At 39.1% G+C, this 19899-nt stretch overlaps 1 protein-coding gene across 3 annotated transcripts in view; it reads right to left on the bottom strand.

The window, feature by feature from the left end:
* NETO1 (neuropilin and tolloid like 1) overlaps positions 1–19899 on the bottom strand; it is an 83763-nt gene extending 63864 nt beyond the window's left edge. For 2 of the 3 annotated variants that reach the window (XM_006761920.2, XM_006761921.2), the window contains exons 1-4: positions 19631–19899; positions 17634–17687; positions 17258–17395; positions 10441–10689 (exon numbers count right to left, since the gene is read on the bottom strand). In XM_006761920.2, coding sequence (XP_006761983.1) covers positions 10441–10689; positions 17258–17395; positions 17634–17687; positions 19631–19658 — 469 coding nt within the window. In that variant the 5' untranslated portion in view covers positions 19659–19899. The remainder of the gene's footprint in view (positions 1–10440; positions 10690–17257; positions 17396–17633; positions 17688–19630) is intronic. The other variant, XM_015562767.1, reaches the window with a different exon arrangement.

Below are 19899 nucleotides of genomic sequence, written 5' to 3'. Positions count from 1 at the left end.
GCTGAAACAAGTCAACTTTAAGTCTTTTGTGGGTAACTGCCCTGCTGATTGTGAAGAATCCTGTTACATTATAATCACTCTGTGATTCTCGTGGTTGTCTAGTCAAAGTGAAGTGTCTGAAAGTATTCGGAGAGGGAAAATGCCATAAGGATGTACTGAAGCAGAATTTCAAGCAAGTCAGCATAGCTATGGAATGGTGGGAAGCTAGCCAACTGAGCAAGCAAGAACCCAGAGTAGAGCTCTTTGGAAACAAAGGCATCAGGAAAATATGCCATGAAGAGGGAGAGGCTTAAAGAATGCCAGGTTCTGCAAATAGCTATTGTTGCCACAAACAAAAATACCACCACCCCATGCACATCTTTGGAAAGAATAGCAAGTTGTTATTTTGTAGTGGTTGTGGACATATTTATGCATAAAGATGATGTTCAAATAAAACCAAATTTTATACACACACACATACACACACACACACACACACATCCTATATAATAAAAGGCTAATATGCAAATAGATGGAACGGTGGAACAACTGGTCACTACGACGTGCACTGACCACCAGCAGGCAGACACTCAACACAGGAGCTGTCCCCTGGTGGTCAGTGTGCTACCACAGGGGGAGCGCCACTCAGCCAGAAGCTGGGTTCACAGCTGGCAAGTGCAGTGACGGTGGTTGGAGCCTCTCGTCCCTCCTCAGCAGCACTAAGGATGCCCGACTGCTATCTTAGGCCCGTGGGGAGTGAGCCTAAGCTGTCAGTCAGAAATCCCCTGAGGGCTCCCAGACTGTGAGAGGGCATAAGCTGGGCTGAGGGACCCCCATGATTGCACAAATGTCATGCACCACACCTCTAGTATATGGAGAGAGAGAGAGAGAGAGAGAGAGAGAGAGAGAGAGAGAGAGAGAGAGAGATAGATGATAGAGTATTAAATTTACGTTTAGGAAAGTCCAGCTAAGTGTACTGGGTATCCTGCATTTGGGTCTGAGTTAAAATCAAGGTTTGTTAGGATTTTATTTCTTTTTTAGAGGCTCTAGATGAGAATCCATCTCTTGGTTTTTCTATCTTAGAGGCCATCCACATTCCTTGGCTCCTGGGCCCCTTCCATCTTCAAAGGCAACAGTGACCATTTGAGTCTTACTCTTGGTGCAACATTCTGACACTGACTCTTCTGCCTGCATCTTCCACATTAAAAGAACCTCGCAAGACCATTAAGCACACCTTGATCATCCAGAATAAACTCTGTAGCTAAGGGTCAGCTGATCAGCAATCTTAATTCAACCCACAGTCTTCCTTTTCCTTTGCCATATAACACAACATATGCATAGGTTCCAGACTTTCAGATGGAGACATCTGCATGGATCACTTTTCTTCCCACCACAGTTCAACCTGGGATCCATAAAGATTCAAGTCCCTCCAATAAGCAAAATACAGTCATTTCATTCCAGGTTCCCAAAAGCCTCAACCTATTTCAGCATCAACTCAAAGTCCAAATGCCATCAGCTCACCAGTCCCACATCTCAATGTCTACAGCATCTAAATCAGGTACTGATGAGGCATTGGGTATAATACATTCTGAAGGCCAAGTTCTCTCTACCTATGAAGCTAATTCAAGAAATATCTTAGCTGTTCCCAAAACAAGATGATGGGAAGGCATAGAATACTAACATTTACAGATATTTCTGTACAAAAAAAAGGAGAAAGTAAAAGAAAAAATAAACCTATAGGTCCCAAGAAATTTTGAAATCCAGATGGAAAATTCCACTTCCAGGTACCAAAATCTGTATTTGTCTCCTATTGCTGCTGTAACAAATTACTATGAACTTAGTGGATTTAAACAATGCTGATTTTTTTTAATCTTATAGTTCTGATGTCAGATATCTAAAATGGGTCCCACAGGGTTAAAATCAATATTTTGGTAAGGCTGTGTTCCCCTCTGGAGGCTCTAGATGAAAACCTATTCCTTGCCTTTTCAAGTGTCTACCAGCTCCCCACATTCCTTGGCTTGTGGACTCTTCCTCCACCTTCAGAGCTAGAAATAGTCATTGGAATCTTTCTTAGATCACATACTCTGACTCTGACTTTCTGTCCCTCCTTTGACACTGAAGGACTTTTGTGGTTACATTGGGCCCTCCCAGATAATCCAAATTGATCTCCCTATGCTAAAGTCAGCTGATTGGCATCCTTAACCCAACCTACTGTCTTAATTTCCCATTGCCATGTAACCTAATACATTCAAATTCCAGGTCATAGACATATTTTTGTTGTTGGTGTCTACTATAGCTAGTTTCTCTCTTCTTATAGTCTATGAAGTCATTGTAGGGAAGGTGGGGTCTTTTACATACTGTATTTCTGCAGTGTTAGCCTAGTAGATCAATAAACATTTGTTGAATAAATGTAAGCAGCAAATACACCCTTGTGGAAATTAAGTTATTCTGTGCATTCTTATAAGAATAGTTACATAGCTATGATGGCATACAAATTCTAAAACAGGAAAACATTTTCAGTCAAGGAAATAACCATGTGAGTAGTTTTCCTAATAATTCCTTGATTTATTTTGCACATAAATAAAATAATAATAAGCCTCAAGCTATCTGTAAATTGCTATGAAAGAAAAATGTTCTAAAAAATGAAAAGGCCAGATAATATTTTCTTAGGCAAAGTATATAGGATATTTACAGTTCAAAAAGCATAGTTTGAAAAACATACTTCTTGAATATACAATAAGTTAAACCTCAGAGTTTTCTAAAAGATTTACCAAGACAACGAATAATGACAGAAATAAACAAGTGAATGAAAAGTGAAGGTAGAGCATAGGCATTATTTCTCTTTTGAACAATTTATGTGAAGAGTGGATTCTGGTCCTTTGATATGGGGACTACTGTGTAATTGGGTGCAGAGGTGATGCTATGATTGACTGAAGCATGACCTTGGCTAGTTCATAAGACACCATGCAATTTAGTAAACAGGACTCAGTTCCGGCTGTAGATACAAATATGATTTGTTCCAAGGTTTCTGAATGAGAGTGGGATCAGCCCTTCTCTCCCCTTCCACTGAGAGTCCTTAATGCACATACTGTACAGCAGAGCCAGAGAGAGGGATGGTGTTGGTGACTGGAAGCAACTAACATCACAGAAAAAAGTCAGAGAGTTGTGTGAAATTGTGAGGGGTCTAGGAGGAAGAAATGATTGTTTCCCTTTAAGTGTTTAGGATGGTTTCAAGTCATGAGACCATGATGCACAACTGACCATGTCAGTAACAGCAGAAATTTGAGAAGCACAGGAAATGAGTCACAGTTCATGAAGGCTCAGTGGGACTGCAAAGGCAGAATTTTACATTAGAGGTGGAGAGAGGGAAGGTTGGTCTATGTGAATCGAGAGACATTTCAGACAACATGGAATAGGTGACTTTTTAAATTCATGCACCAGTGAATGATAAAATGTAGGTGATATAGTATTATCCCTTAATTAAACTTCTTAATGTAACTGTACCAACAGTACTTGCAATATGTGATGTAATTAAAGTCGTGATTTCTACCCTTTCTAGAAGGCAAATCAGCACAGTGGTTACATAACTGATGTACAGGGAGTAGCTTAACTTCTACACAGCGTTCATGAATCCAGGCTACTTGTCTTCTCCAGACCTGTGATTTCTTTATCTTTAAAGTGAACAGGTTGAAGGAGATGAACTCCAAGGTCTCTTTCCGCTCTAAAGAAAATATGCATCTACAGTGGAAATACACCCGAGACTCTCTGTGGTCTAGTCCCAGATACACCACATTAAAAAACGTGCAGTCCAGCAATTAACCACTAAATAAAAACACATCAAAACACGTCTCCTCCTCTGCAGGACACAGATGAGGAAGGCATTCTTTCTGTGCAGGAAACTTCTTAAAAATCTTCTTTCCCCTTTGCTACTGCTTTCAATATTCTCTGCACAGATGGGAGCTAATCCTGGAAATTTTCTCTCCCACTCTCAGCATCTCATCTCTCCTGAACACCCACCTAGACCAACAGCATTCTCTCTCTCTCTCTCTCTCTCTCTCTCTCTCTCTCTCTCTCTCTCTCACCGCTCTCTCTCTCTCTCTCTCTCTCTCACCCCCTCGCTCCCTCTTTTTTCTTCCTGAACTCTCTATTGGATACATTAGATCAGCCAAGTCAAGGGCTGGCGGAATGAGAGTAAGGGATCGATGAAATTGCCCTCACGTGGTTCCTATTAGACGTTGATAAATTTGTCCCTCCATGACTCAATGTTTTAACTTTATTTCTTGGAAAATTTGCCTCAAGAAGACATGTGACTTTGCCTCATACATTTTCCTTTTGTCAGCCGATGCTGGAGCTGAAATTAAAATATTTTGGGTCTGTAGTGTAAATATAATAGAAGGACAACAAACTATCTGATCCAAATTTCTTCAATATTATATTCTTATATGAAAAGCAAATAAAGTCCTTCTTTTAACCTTAGCCTCTCAAACCTTTTATTCTTTCATCTTTAGAGCAAAATCCAAATGAAACTCCAGTTGCTGAAATACAGATGTATGCATATTTTTTCTTATTTACCAGAGCATATATCAAAACTCTGATTATCTAGACAAGAACATTTAGGAACTTTCAGCATGGTTAACACACGCGCATTTTCAAAAGGAAAAGTATTGCATTGAATAATTACAATTGCATCAAATCCATGACACTATTTTACCTAAATAATAGATTTTATTTCATATGCATAGAAATCTTTTTTAAACTCTCAATTTAAAACATTTCACGGCAGTGTGTTCCCTCCATTGCTTTGAAGTCTGTCAGACGGAGTTTGAGAGGAGGCCAGGAACTGGGCAGAATGTTCCTAAAACACTTTGAGCTCCTCAGATGAAAGGTGCTATTTAAGTACAAAGTAGCATCAGAAATTAAACTAATTTAACAACTCCACTCATTTCCATGCCAAGACCTAACCCAACCTCACCTATTGGGTGCTTTGAGGCATAATCCTTACATTAAATTTCTCCAATAAGGGTGTTATAACTTTGTTTCCTAAAACTAGTTCAGAAAACATGTCATCCAAAAAGGAAGACTCCATAAACATCAATGCTATATCTGTACATGGGGAAAAAAAATCTCTCTATTGGGGAGTAGAAAACAAGTTGAACAAATGATATGTGTTTCTAAAGTGATTGAAAGGATTACTCTCCCCCTGAGTGGACAGCATCCCAGATGTTTTTCTTTAATATTGAACAAAGTCCCTGGTCATAGCCACTGGACTGAGGGTGGGTAGGAAGCTACTGCTTCATGTTTTCTCAGTAGTTTATATTTTCTATTGGAAAAAAAAAATGAGGTTTAAAAGCAGCTGGGTAGAGGGGAAACTCAAAGTTGTTCTTTGAGTAAAAAAAAAAAAGGGACTATGGAGAAATGGTATTTACCATCTAAAAATTCACTTAAAATTACATATACTGGCAAGCGTGGCTCAGTGGTTGAGCATCAACCTAAGAACTAGGAGGTCAGGGTTCAATTCCCAGTCAGGGCACTTGCCCACTTGCCCTACTGGCTCAATCCCCAGGAGGGGGTATGCAGGAGGCAGCTGATCAATGATTATCTCTCATCGTTGATGTTTTTATCTCTCTCTCCCTCTCCCTTCCTCTCTGAAATTAATAAAAATCTATATTAAAAAATAAAATTATCTACTATATTATTTTTTATCCTAAATAATTTTATTTACACAAGTAATACCAAATTTATGGTCTCTTTTCAAAAATTAAAGCATTATTGATCATACAGATAAATTTTCAATCTACCTCTATCTTAGTCCCTTCAAACAAGTTAACAACAGGAAGACAAACAATCCAATAAAAAAAAAAAAATGGGCAAAGGACCTAAATAGACACTTCTCCTAAGTAGACATGCAGATGGCTCAGAGACATATGCAAAAATGTTCAAGGTCACTCACTAATCATCAGAGAGATGCAAATTAAAATGACAATGAGGTACCACCTCACATCTGTCAGAATGGCTATCATCAACAAATCAACAAATGACAAGTGCTGGCAAGGATGTGGAGAAGAGGGAAACCTTGTACACTGCTGGTAAGAATGCAGACTGGTACAGCCACTGTGGAAAATAGTATGGGGTTTCCTCAAAAAATTAACAATGGAACTTCTATTTGACCCAATGATCCCACTTCTAGGAATATATCCAAAGAAACCAGAAACACCAATCAGAAAGGATATATGCACCCCTATGTTCATAGCAATGCAATTTACAACAGCTAAGTAATAATCTCCAACACCAATCAGAAAGAATATATGCACCCCTATGTTCACAGCAGTGTTATTTAAAATAGCTAAACTCTGGAAACAACCCAAGTGTTCATCAGTAGATGAGTGTATCAAAAGCTGTGGTACATTTACACCATGGAATACTATGCAGCCATAAAAAAGAAGGATCTCTTACTCTTTGAGACAGCATGGAGGGATCTGGAGAGTATTATGCTAAGTGAAATAAGTCAGTCAAAGATAAGTATTACATGATTCACTCATATGTGGAATCTAATGAACAAAATAAACTGATGAACAAAATAGATCCAGAGACATAGAAGTATGGGAGAGACTGATGAATCTCAGAAGGAAGGGGTGGGGGGGGGCGTGGAGAGTGATTAACCGGGAACTTACATGCATATATGCATAGTCCATGGACAAAAACAATGGTGTGGGGAAGGTGTGGAAGGGGTGGCTGTGGGTAAAAGGGGTGGGAGGGGAGGGACATCTGCAATACTTTCAACAAAAAGATGAGAAAACAACTGTATTCTATTACTGTGAGCACTTTTATATGTTTTCTTATTTAATTACCGGTGGGTTATCAAATTTTCCAGGATGTAACTTTTAACATTTTCAGTAATCCTGAATTCATGTCTGTTCTCAGGAGTGGGACAGTGTACTGTTGAGGAGACATCACAACACAACTCTGTCTACACAGGAAGAAGAAAGGTTTTTCCTACACGTTCACCCCAGAGCCTCCTGCCAAGGCTCTGGGCCCCTGGACACTTCCTTAAAGCTCACCCTAGTCCTTTAGTTCTGCACACCCCAGGATCTACCAGCTGACTTCTGACCATCGCTCAATCTCACTATCCTTCAGTAATCCTAGGTGATTCATCACTGCACTGTGGACCCCGGTAATGACTCTATCCCAAAATCACCACAATTCCTGAAATAAATGGGGAATCATCAGAATGAATCAGAAGATAGAGGAAGAGCCCCTGGAAGAGTGTTTCCATGGCATCCTCGCTGGCTCTGCCCTCCTATCCTCCACACCCAGTTGGCTACTTCCCATTGAAGCAATCCAGGAGCCAGAGATGGAAGGATATTGTGTGTTTTTTAAGTTGAGTAGAGAAGAAAGTCAAAGAGACTTTCTTTGACTTTATTAAGATATTAAGAATCAGACACAACTTTTGCGATGAGGGCTGATAGACATTAGTGTCCTGGATAGGCAAGATAAACACTGAAGACTGGACAGGGGAACCAACCCATGCAGAGTGAGACACAAAGCACCATTGACAAAAATGACACACATTATGGAGACGAATCAAGCATTGTGGCTGGATGCTACTAAATAAGCATGTCATCTAAGCCTCAATTGGATTCCACATGCACCATCAACCTTCTCATTATAATGTGTGTTTGCTCATAAGGAAAACTGAGCCTTGTGATTCTGAGAATTCTTAATGTTTACAGGTGTGTACATGTATGTGTATGTGTATATGTGAATATATGTATAAGCATATAGTCAGTCTCATTAGCTTGGTTAATGTGGTTCATCCCTGTGATGGGAGTATTCTCAGTGCGCTGACATCATGAGACTATAAGGTTAGGGTCCAGATTGAGACTCTAGTAAATTCATAAAATTAATAAAACCACCTGGCATTCCCACAGCTATTTCTGCTTTGACATATTTTATGACTGCCATCAGAAATAACTATAACCCCCACAGGGAGGCCTAGGCCCAATTAAACAAACTTAAGAAAGAGTGACATCATATAGATAATTAGTTTTGCATATCAGGGGACACTTGTTCTCTTAATAATCTCTACCAAAACTCCTTTGCTTTTAAAGAACATGTGATCAAATTAATGAAATGAATAACTACAATGGTTGAGATCTTATAGGAAGTTAATAAATTCATCAATACATATTGGTTGACAATTTGTCTTCAAACTAATCCTATGAGGTGGTTGATATTACCCTGACTTTAAAAATAAAAACATTGAGGCATAGAATATTAAGGATTAGGTGCAAAGTTTATAGCAAGCAAGAAACAAAAGAAGCAGGACAGGAAGCCAGAACTGGTTCCAAGCCTCACAGCTAGGCTGGTGTCAGGTCTCCAGGTGACCAACACACAGCCCCTCTCCTCCAGTGTGTGGGGCCACTCGGGTGCCCCAGTGATGTCACCCATGCCTTATACATTCATGAAGTTGACTTTAGGATCTCCCCTGTTAGTTTCCCCAATCCCTACTTCAAGCCTACCTACCACCAAGAGAAAATTAGCCAGATTAAACCAAACCTGCCTAACTCCCTATTCCCTAAATGCTGTCTCAATTATCATCCATCCCTGGCCCCTCCCTGCTTCATTAACTAATTGGCTTCCTCAATACTGCCTCTTTAAGGAATGCACTGCGGATTATTGTGCCATGAGGCAATGGCCTGGGCCTGTAGACCATCAACTTCCACTGCCATGGGGGTTTTACGAACCTCTCCTGACAGTCCCCCTCTTGTCTCATAGGCCCAGTGTCTGCTTCCGTACATGAGAGTGAAAATCAAGCCTAGGCCAATCCTTAATGCATCCTTAATTTCACGAATCAATTCATCATGTTCCCTCCTGATTCAGTTGTTCCTGGTAATGAAATTTCCTTCTCTAGATGAAGTGAGGCACCTCTAAAGTAACAAGGAGTGAAGAACAATACCTTGGGATCCACGTGGCTGCTCTCAACCTAGGGAGGTGGCTGAGCTGCACTCTTCATGGGCGTCTCAGGAGAGTCAGAAAGGTAGGCTGCATTGCTTATGTTGATAGACTATGTGATTTGAGCCTCCCTTCTTTGTGAAACCACAATTTTAAATCCTTGACATTACTCCCAGGACCAATTCCAGGGTTAAAATATAACTGGTAAAAGCCACCATACCATACACAGCTATCTTTAGGCCCTGGTTACACTCAAAATGATCATTTAAGGAAATATATAATTCCATTTACAACTCTAGCACGAAAAAAAATCATCTGAATCTCTGGACCTCTTTGGAATATATCAAAATAATTTGAGAGACACATATAAAATAGCCATGATTTCTGTAAACGATATATTAGCAAAACATAATTAAAAGCCACAATCTCCTAGTGATCTTATGAAAATACTCCTAATGTTTAAGGTAAATATACATGGTACAGGTAATACCTGACTTATTTAACATAAATTATACTACCATAGTGAAGGTCATCATTAATTTTATATTATTTTTAAAATTTTAGTGCTTGAACAGAGCATCCAAGCCCTGCTCTGATGTAATATAGAACAGAATCTGCAACAAAGTTTACAAATACTCTAATTTCATCTATTGTCTGTTATAACCTAGGTAAAATAATATGTATTAACTGAAAACATAATGCAATTATATACAAATAATGTGCTTCAAGTAATTTGATCTATTTTTCCATTAAAAGAAATACCTTCTGCTTATCAAATCTCAAGTTGCTTTAGCCTGATGTTCTTGAAGTTTAAAAATGTGATTACCAGTTTTTTCTTGTACTAAATGATAACTCATCATAAAGTGAGCCAGTCAACATCACAGAGCCTTTTTAACATTAGCAGGTTAAAAGGAGAATTGACATAAAATTCACAATTACATAATTACAGATAATGACTGCCAGGCCTTGCAAATGAACATTTGGCTGCCCTGGGTCTCAGTTTTCCTTTCATCCCAACACTTAGGGATTTGCATTTCTATAAAGAGATTAGACTGCTTTATACTAAGATCCATTTGCTTTAAAAATTATAGTTTTCAGAACAAATGAATTTTTATTCAAATTCTCCAGTGATCGTTTTGATGGATACATTTTACAATACTACAATTGCCTTTTCGAGTTTATTGGGATTTAATGTGTAATTAGTTTCCTTATTACAGATTGTCTCTGAAATTACACATTTCGGCATAATGGAAGTCCATTTAATAAAATGTTGCTGATGACCATCCAGACCCCTGCATCACACTGCACTTTACTTCTGATGTAGGCTTAAGGAAAACTTATTTTCCTTTCAGAATTTATAAAATGAAAAGAGAGAACATTATAGGTTTGATTTTAAATAGAACTGCAAAATTCCTTGAAAAATTATAAAGTTATCTTACAAAAGTTCTTGTACTAGGAAGATATTTAACTAAGAAAGAAAAAGATATAAGGAAAAGAGATTTTACTTACCAGGTGTGAAATTGTATCGAGCTGAAAATCCCATAGATTCCAGCTCGCCATCAGCAAAAAATTTAATCCACAGAAATCTTCCACTGGATTTTATTGTAGGTGGACTTTGTTTTCCACAAAAACGTCCAATTATTGGAGAAAACCCAAAAGGTCCATCTCGAACTTCAATATGATCAAATTTGCACTCCCAAGATGGTTCAATAGAGTACTTTTCATCGAAATAAAGTTCAATGCACTGTCTTGGGGCCGCTGAAAAATAGAAAAATTATATCTAGAAGGCCCTTCTGAAACCTTTAATTTGATTTTTCTGATTCTACTTCAGATTTTGTCTGCACATCTATCAAACTTTGAGCATGAGACACCTGGAAAGACAAAGCCAGCATGCTATCCTTAGCTTTGAAAGTAATAGTTGCATAAAGAAGTCTAAGAGATTATCCTTTACACATCACACAAAATATTATCCTGATATCAAATGACCATTTTGATGTCCAACACAGAAGTAAAAAATATCATAGTATTTTTGTGAAAGGCTGCTAACTCAGATTTAGAAAGAACAATTTCTGCCACGTTTTCCATATTTTCTGCGCTACCCCGTTTTAAGGTCAGATGCCCCTTGAGGGTGGTGTGGCAGAGAGTTATACAACAATTCAAATGGTTCCAATCAGATGACCCTGATCATGTCAACGTGAGTGTCCAAGGCAATGAAGAACAATCTTTCTTTGAATACAAATCTTACCTTATCACTCAGGTTCAAACTTACTCAGTAACCTTCTTAACATTTCCGGTAAACTGATCAAACCAAGAGAGAGGATCCTTAAGGCTACTCTCCAGCTCACACTTCTAGTGTCTCCTTACTTTGTGTGCAACCCAAGCTCAGTTCTCTTCAATCAAGCCCCCGCATTTTTTTTGAGATAACACACTCTGTGGGCTTTAATGTATTTCCCCACTTTCTTGAGTATTTAAATACCTCCAATTTGTTAACTCCCGTTTACACAGGCAAATCTCGTTTAAAGGAAATCTCTCTAAACCTACTCACTAAAGACAAGACCATATCTATTGACCTTTTCCCAGCACTCTGCACAGTGCTTGTCAGTGAGGACTTCCCCAAAAAAAATCTTTGTTGGTGATTTGTACATGAGCTTCTAATCTTCATCAATGTGTTTACAGCTCTCTAAGGCATAGTGAACAGGCTTCTAGGGCAGCTCTAGAAACCTCCGAGTGGGTGCATTTCCTAGTTCCCTTTTATTCTTCCCTTGTGACGTCCACACAATTCCAAACGCAGGCATTCTCGACTGGTACTCAGCCAAGATACCCCAGAACAGCCAGAACAGTTGTTGGAACAGCCACACACATCTTTCTTAGTTTGTAAACAGCTGTTGACGTGAGTCCCCTGAGTGCTTCTCGGCCACCTGGCCCTCCTCAGGGACCAAGCCCCTCCAGACACTCGAAAGTTAACTCCTGGCTCAGCCAGGCCTGCTCCTCACGTGACCAGAAACCATTCTGAATGACTGCTGTTCACACCACACTGGTTCTCAGATATGTATTGGATATCACCCTTGATGTCTTAAAAATTAAAGCTTTGCATGCATGGATGTAAAAAATTTATGTAGGCTTGAGATACATGATGAATTGGAAATTAGAGACTTATAAAATAAAAACGTAATCTTGATGCTTTCCAAAGATAAAATTGAAGCTTAATTGGAGAAAGGTCAATGCATGTTAAAAGACTATTTTGTGGATGATTTTTAATCTCTAAAATTGTTTCTGAGTCTTTGGACATTTACAAGTAAAATAAAAAATAGCTCTCTCTACCACTAATGTGTATCACATAGGTCAACAAATATACTATCTACCAATACAGATTTGAGGAAATATCAATGCTTTCTTTAAATCTGCAAATTGGAAAATATTATAAGGAATTACCTGGAAAACCACATTTTCCCCCCTGAAGTCTAATAACAAAAAAGCAAATGCTTAAGAAACGACCTATTCATGTAGTAGCATCAAAGTGCCAATAGAGCCGAAACCGGTTTGGCTCAGTGGATAGAGCGTCGGCCTGCGGACTGAAAGGTCCCAGGTTCGATTCCGGTCAAGGGCATGTACCTGGGTTGCAGGCACATCCCCAGTAGGAGATGTGCAGGAGGCAGCTGATCGATGTCTCTCTCTCATCGATGTTTCTAACTCTCTATCTCTCTCCCTTCCTCTCTGTAAAAAAATCAATAAAATATATTTAAAAAAAAAAAAGTGCCAATAGAACGTATCTGTTTATCTCTTCCTTGGTAATCCAGTATCAGTTTTATGAGGAAACAAACTGTCAGAATAAAGGATATTTCTTTTAGAAATAAATAACAAGTTTAGGGAAAAGGGAAGCTAATTTAGCTAAAACTCTTATCAATCAACATAAATCCATGTATTGTCCCTATTAGGAAATACATGGTCATCTAACATGAATGCATTTATTTGCACCTTCATTTTCATTGTTGCTTAATTTTTGTCCAACATGGATGAATCAACCTCTCAATGTTCCTTCAGGAAACATGCTATCATGCAGCATTGGGTAGACCACATCATATATGGACAACTCATTTTCCTTGGTCCAGAATGTTGAAGTTAACTACACACACACACACACATCTGAAATTCCACTAATTGAATTTTAGAAAGTAGTAGCATAACTTTAAAAAAATAAGTGTGTCATATAGTTTTGTGGCAGATGAGAATTTTGACAATTATAGTGCATGTAAAGCCTGTGGAACCCTCTAGATCCAACTCCATAAACTTCCATTTCCATTTTCTTTTCTTTCAAATCTCTCAAGTCACAGCTGTCTTTCACAGTCAAACTCCCTATAAGCCATTTTTGATCTGAAATAGCTTCCTTTTCGAGAGGTCTTAACCTCTTTGGACATATTGAGAACTATGATAAATACTACACATTTATATAGACTATTGCCTCCAATTAGAGGCAGTTTTAAGACATCCTGAAATCCATAAAAATGACCTTTCCTTCCATGATTGAGACTCCACCTGCATTGGTTACAGCTTATCTTTTTAAAAAATATATTTTATTGATTTCAGAGAGGACGGGAGAGGGAGAGGGAGATAGAAATAGAGATATCAATGATGAGATGGAATCATTGATCTGCTGCCTCACGAACACCCCACATTGGGGATCAAGCCTGGAACCCAGGCTGGTGCTCAGATCTGGAATCAAACCATGACCTCCTGGTTCATAGGTCAACACTCAACCACTGAGCCAAGCCGGCTGGGCACAACTTATCTTCTACCATTTGCAACAGCATGGATAGAACTGGAGAGCACGCTAAGTGAAATAAGCCAGTCAGAGAAAGATAAATATCACATGATCTCACTCATTTGTGGAATATAATGAACAACGTAAACTGATGAACAAAAACAGATCCAGATACAGAGAAGCATCTATCAGACTATTAAACCTCAGAGGGAAGGTAGGGGAGTGTGGGGGGAAGGAGGAGAGATCAGCCAAAGGACTTGCATGCATATAAGCCTAACCAATGGACACAGACACCAGTGGGGTGAGGGCATGAGTGTGTGTGTGTGTGGGTGGGGGGGAATGGAGGGATAAGGACACATATGTAATACCTTAATCAATAAAGAAAAATAAAGTAAAATAAAGAAACTTGACCAATTCTTTATCCCTCTCTGTCTTGTATTTTTAATTTACCTTTTCCTAAAGAACAGGCAATCCTTTACAGAATTACCGGTAAAGATGACAATTTCCCCCATTAAAAGAAGAGAAGACAAAGGAAAAAAGAAACTTAATTTCCATGGTGGGGACATCAATACCCTCAAGGCTCCATTCACTGGGAGCTGGCTCCACCCCCTACTGTGTCCATGAGAATACACACCCTGCAATGACTAACAGAGTCTAAATTACCTCACACAGTAGGAGCATTTGCTTTGAACAGATTTTTTTCCCCTGTGATATAGCAGCTAGTTTTTGGGCTGTTCCCTGTTTCTTGAAACTTAGTCCACACAGCTGCTGTGGCCTTATACCTGAATTCCAGCCCATCCCTCTGACTTCTCTTTCTCTTTACTCTGCCCATCTCTTACGCATTGTTCTATGAAATTCTGTGTCTTCTTTCCTCTCCCTGGAGATCAGTGCTCTAGGTGCCACTGTCATCCCAACAGAGAGCTATTGTAATATAATGATGCCTGCAGCTTTATCTAAAACCAATTAAATCAAAACTTCTGGGGATAGACCTAGGCATCTATATTTTTTTAAAGAGTTGAAAAACAGTGTTCCAAGTACTCTCTAGATGATTTTCTTCAGTATCTTCAGCAGCAATCTCTATATCCTCAACAACAATTTCTACATTCATGACCTATAAATATATATTTTCAGCCCAGAACCCTCCACTCAAAGATCCATATATCCAATCTCTTATGAGACATCTTCATAAACACCAAAATTGACCACATTATTTTTCCTTTAAACACACTCTCTCGCTGAAACTGTTTCTCATAGATGTTTCTAACTCTCTATCTCTCTCCTTTCCTCTCTGTAAAAAATCAATAAAATATATTTAAACACACACACACACACACACACACACACACACACACTCTACCTATAGTCCTTGTCTGGTACAACAATTACATCTAAGAAGTCACCAAGTCAAAAACTTGAGGATGGTCCTGGGGTCCCCTATTCTCTCATTCCCATTGCCAGTCATTCATGGTTCAGTTTCCTAAATCCAGCTCATTCCTTCCTTTGACCCATCACCAACATCACTTCTGTAGTTGAGGCTTTTACTATGATTCATGTTTACTTGTTCTTTCACAATAAGTTTCAAGTTAACATTTTTTTCCTTTAGTCATCTCATCAAAATCTCATCTTTTTAATTCTCTAAATTATTTCAGCAGTACCTCCATTGTCTATAATTCAAACTTTGGGGAATCCTAAGTTCTCCTGTATCTGAGACAGCTTCCTTGCTGGTTCCTGTCCTCACCCACTGTAAAAGCCGATGACACTACATGTGTGTCCTGAGCTCACCTTACCTCAATTTCATTCCATAGAGAGAATGATCGTCTCCTATGTGTTCTTCAAAAAGAAGCCTGGAGATCTCCTCCTCCCTGTAGCTTTCTCTTCCTTCCCTATTCCACAGGCTGTGCTAATTGGGAACTTTTCTGAAAGCAGCATAGTCCCTAGACCATATAATAACTTCCACAAGTCAAGGGTCATGCCTGTATTGTTTGGCACCCTCTAAACTGTACCTAGAAGAACAGTTGTTTCTTGGTAGTTGTTGCAGGAAAGATTTGTTAAATAAATGTATGAATAAAAATGACTAGTATGAAGTATTTCAAAAAGGCTATAGAAATATGACTAATAGTAACAGGAGATTCTTGTTACCAACTTTAAGGTTTGTCCTTCCTGTCACTAGGAATAAATGCAAATATGCGCATGATGTTAAAATCAAATGTTAGCAAAGCTTTTTAATTCTAAATAATGATAAACATAAAAGCCCATTAACATGCGAGGATTTGCTTCTGAATTAATTATTTAAATGAGAAAACTAGTTAATTTTATTATTTTTAATAATTTGAAAGTTAAAATATTGTTGCTTCAAAACACAAATTACATGAATTTAAACCTCAGTTTACTTATCTGTACAATAGGCACAACCAACATACCTACTTCCTAGAACTAAATGCTTTAATCTATTATGTGATTTTAAAGTTCCTAACATGTATCTACATAATAGATACGTGCATTAACTTAATAAAAAGAACTAATTTTAACCCAGAATTTCCATATTTCAACCTCCTTTTCTATTAACCACAAGAGAAAGAAACCATGCCAGAACTCAGTGTTTTCAGCTTATTCTTTCTCCTTCTAATAGAGAGGTGCATCTCTGTTAAAAGTTCAACCTCAAGTACAACAAGAAGAGAGAAAAGACGTGGCCCAAGAATTACAGAAAGAAAAAGGCTCATTTCTAAAGTGAAATCAGTTAAAACTATAAAGACTTTTTCTTTAAAAGAGAAATCACATAAATGTGTGCCTTGTTTACTGGTATAAGTAAATACTGAGCGGACATATATTTTCATTAAGCTCTGTTGTCTCTCTGTCTGTGTCGGGTTGGGAAAGAGGTTGCAAGTTTTGGGTTATTACTTACTAACACATATTAAAACCAATCACTAGATAAAATGTTCATCTATATTTCTAAAAATTATACTGAATATGAAGATATCTACTCGGGTAATGGTAATAAAATGTTCAAAGAGAATTAAATATCTTTTTCAGCACTATTTATGTTTCCAGCTGGGGGAAAAAATGATGAAAGGAGGCATCACAACTTGGAATCTTGACTTTGATGTTAAAGTATGATAATGTTGCCTGATAGTACAAACTAAGGCAACTGCTGTTCAGACTAATGTTTGGAAAATGTGATTAGAGATCTATTTCTGACATTCATGTTTTATGTGTGCGTGTGTTTCATATTAGATAAGAGAAAAATAACACATGTACAGGTTTTTGTCATACTTGTTAAACTAATAAAATACTAGTTTCCCAAATTGTGATACATTAGGTAACATTAGGCCAACTTTGCATCCATTCTATTAATTTAGAATTCCAAATCAATTAAATCAAATGCCAAATAAGTTGTTGATGTGTTTGTGATTCTCAGAATTTACTTGTTTTTAACCCATTACTACCCATTTTAATAATTAGCTTAATTCCAGATTTTAGTTATTTGATCAACTGAGAGATATTCACGTGCAGGGGCTCCAAAGCCAATTTCTGTAATGTGTCCATGCACACTGTCCATATGCTCCTCACCTTCTATGATGTAGATGCATTCTCGGTCAGGGGGGTACTTGCTGGGGTAGTTGGGAGAGGTAAAGACACCTCCCTCCGCATGTTTTGTCCAAGTTCCACACTGCACTGACTTCTGTGTTTCTGAGGTGGCTTGCTTCTCTGTAAAAAAAAAATTTTTAAAAGAGCCGTCATCCAAATTTCTATAGAGCTAAAAATAGAAAACACATTCTTATAATATCCATTAGTAAATTAATTTCTAAATGTGGTCTTAGTGAACACCAATCAATTATAAACACTAACAAATGGTCATATATCCTGGAATATTAAGAATATGGGGGAGATGGGGAAATGTAAATACTTAGAGGCCTCTCACCCACAGTTTTCCAAAGAAACGTACCTGTTCCTTTTTTGGTTGCCCCAGACAAATGGAGGATGATTAAACTTGCTACAACTGAAACAGAAAAGGAAAATTAGAAAGAGATAATATTAATATACACCAAAATGATCGAGATCTGTACCAACACAACATAATTTAACAATAAAATATCAAATCCGATTAATATTATTGTTGTTAACTATTCCAAGTTGACTCAGAACTGGCACACACTGATTCCAATTGCACAAATCAGGAAAAGTTAGGAATCCCTTCAGGAAGTAAATGCCAGGTAAGAATGGATGAGACCCAAGCCCCTCAGGCAAATGCCTGCTCCAACACTCAGAGGCATTAATAACCTACTAATGTCCCATTCCAATAGGATATCAGACCCACACTGCTTCAAAGCTGTGCTTCATGAGGGGCTGTGGTAGGACCTCTACAGGGAGAGAGCTTGGCAGCAGGTGAAAGGGTGAGAAGCAATCAGACCCCAGGCCCGATGCTAACACTGCCAATGCTATTGTGTTTTAGAAATAAACACCTTCCTATGGTGGAAGGGGGAGGGGAACAGAGAAAAATAAATTAAGGTGGATTGGAAGCATTAAGCAGGACTATAAAACGTTCCTTATAAAAAAGGTGCTGTACTACCAAGTAAGCCCTCCCTCATCTTTCTCTAAGCTATAAAATTCATCTCTTCTAACATAACTTTGTTTTAATATTCAGGATTTTCTAGAGATAGGTTATTAATTTCACAAAGGTGATTATTTATAAGCATATTGTTGAGGCAGCTTTTCAGTCTCAAAGAGACTCTGATCTGTCACTTAAAGACCCTTATAACCTGAACTTTCTGTTCACTTCTATCATTCTTGATTCACTCACTATTTCAACAAACGCTAAAACTAGAAATGTGTTAAACTAATCTAGGCTTCATCATTCCTGCTTTTTCCTCTCCTACTTTATTTTCATTTTGCTGCTCAATTATCTAAAAGCTCTAAGTTCCATTAGGGGTACACCTCCCTAATGTTTCCACTTAACATGAGTTTGGGAAAGGGAGGATAGAATTCACCATGATTTCCTACGCCTAACTCACTACAGGAGCTTATAAATTGTGTGCTTAAAGATTTCTCCAAAAAAGTGTCTGGGTCTTGATTTTAGTATTTGAGATTTGCATCAATTATCTGACTGTACTGAGCCGGCTCATCTATTCTAAAACATTAGTTGTTGTTATCGTGTGTGTTTAAATAGAACAAACCTTATTTTAACGTGCCAGGGTCTATACACACACAAGCACACGGTATACAGCCATCAGTATCAGGACATATGTTTGGTGTTCTGTTTACTCTTTTTCTCCTGTTTTGATGGAGTCACATTGTGGAACAGGTACTATTGGTAACATAGCAGCCAAACGGGCCTTTCAACTGCGTGGCCTGGGATTAACTCTCTAATCCTTGCTTCATAATGTGAAATTTCCAGCACACGTTTCTTATCTTGCTACTCACTTGATGACTTTCGCTGCTATTTTCCTCCAATTTCTCTCCTATCATTGCGCGCAGATCACACACTCCTAAAACCACACACTCCTAAAACATTAGCGGTCCACCGGCCAGAGTTGAGGGTCCTCTGCCCTCCGCTCCAGTGCTGCCTTCAGATGTGCCCTAAACTATGTACTGGGGGAATGTGGGCCCCCTGAGCTCCTGAAGCCCCGGAAGGAGGAATGTTGCCTCCTATCCCGCAAACTGTCTGCTCCTGCGCCTTCCCTGGGGCCCACTCCCCAGCCGCTGCCGCACGTGCGCATCCCCAAACTACGAGCCATCCGCACCCCCAGAGGATCCTGCGCACAGAAAGGCTGCTTTCCCTGGCGGACGCTGACAGCCGGCTACCACTGATTGCGCTGCCCCCACGCCCCGTGGTATTCTGCTGCAATACAGAAAGTTTACACCTGCCCCACACTCGCGGGGACTGCGGGTTCTCGGGAGCAGCGGCCACCGGGGAGGGACCCGCGCGGCGGGAGCGGTACTCACTGTGAAGCACACTGCGTCCATAGATCATGTCTGTTCGTTACACCAGAGGCTCCGAGCTCCACTAATTCCATTTAGAGACGGGAAGACGTCCAGTGGTGGGGAGAGGACAGAGTCGAGAGATGTGAAATATGCAAAGCCAGGACCCAATGAAGGGGGGGCGAGAGAGGGGCAGGACGAGAGCCGAGCCCACACAGCAGAAAATCCGGATCCGTGCGTCCTCCGCCCTGGCTCGCTCTCGCCGTCACCGCTGCGAAGCCAGCATCCCCACC

This window comes from Myotis davidii, unplaced genomic scaffold (genome assembly GCF_000327345.1).
Source record: "Myotis davidii unplaced genomic scaffold, ASM32734v1 scaffold96, whole genome shotgun sequence".
Lineage (NCBI taxonomy): Eukaryota > Metazoa > Chordata > Mammalia > Chiroptera > Vespertilionidae > Myotis > Myotis davidii.
Note: the sequence above shows the minus strand (reverse complement) of the source record. Positions and strands in the feature narration are given on the sequence as shown.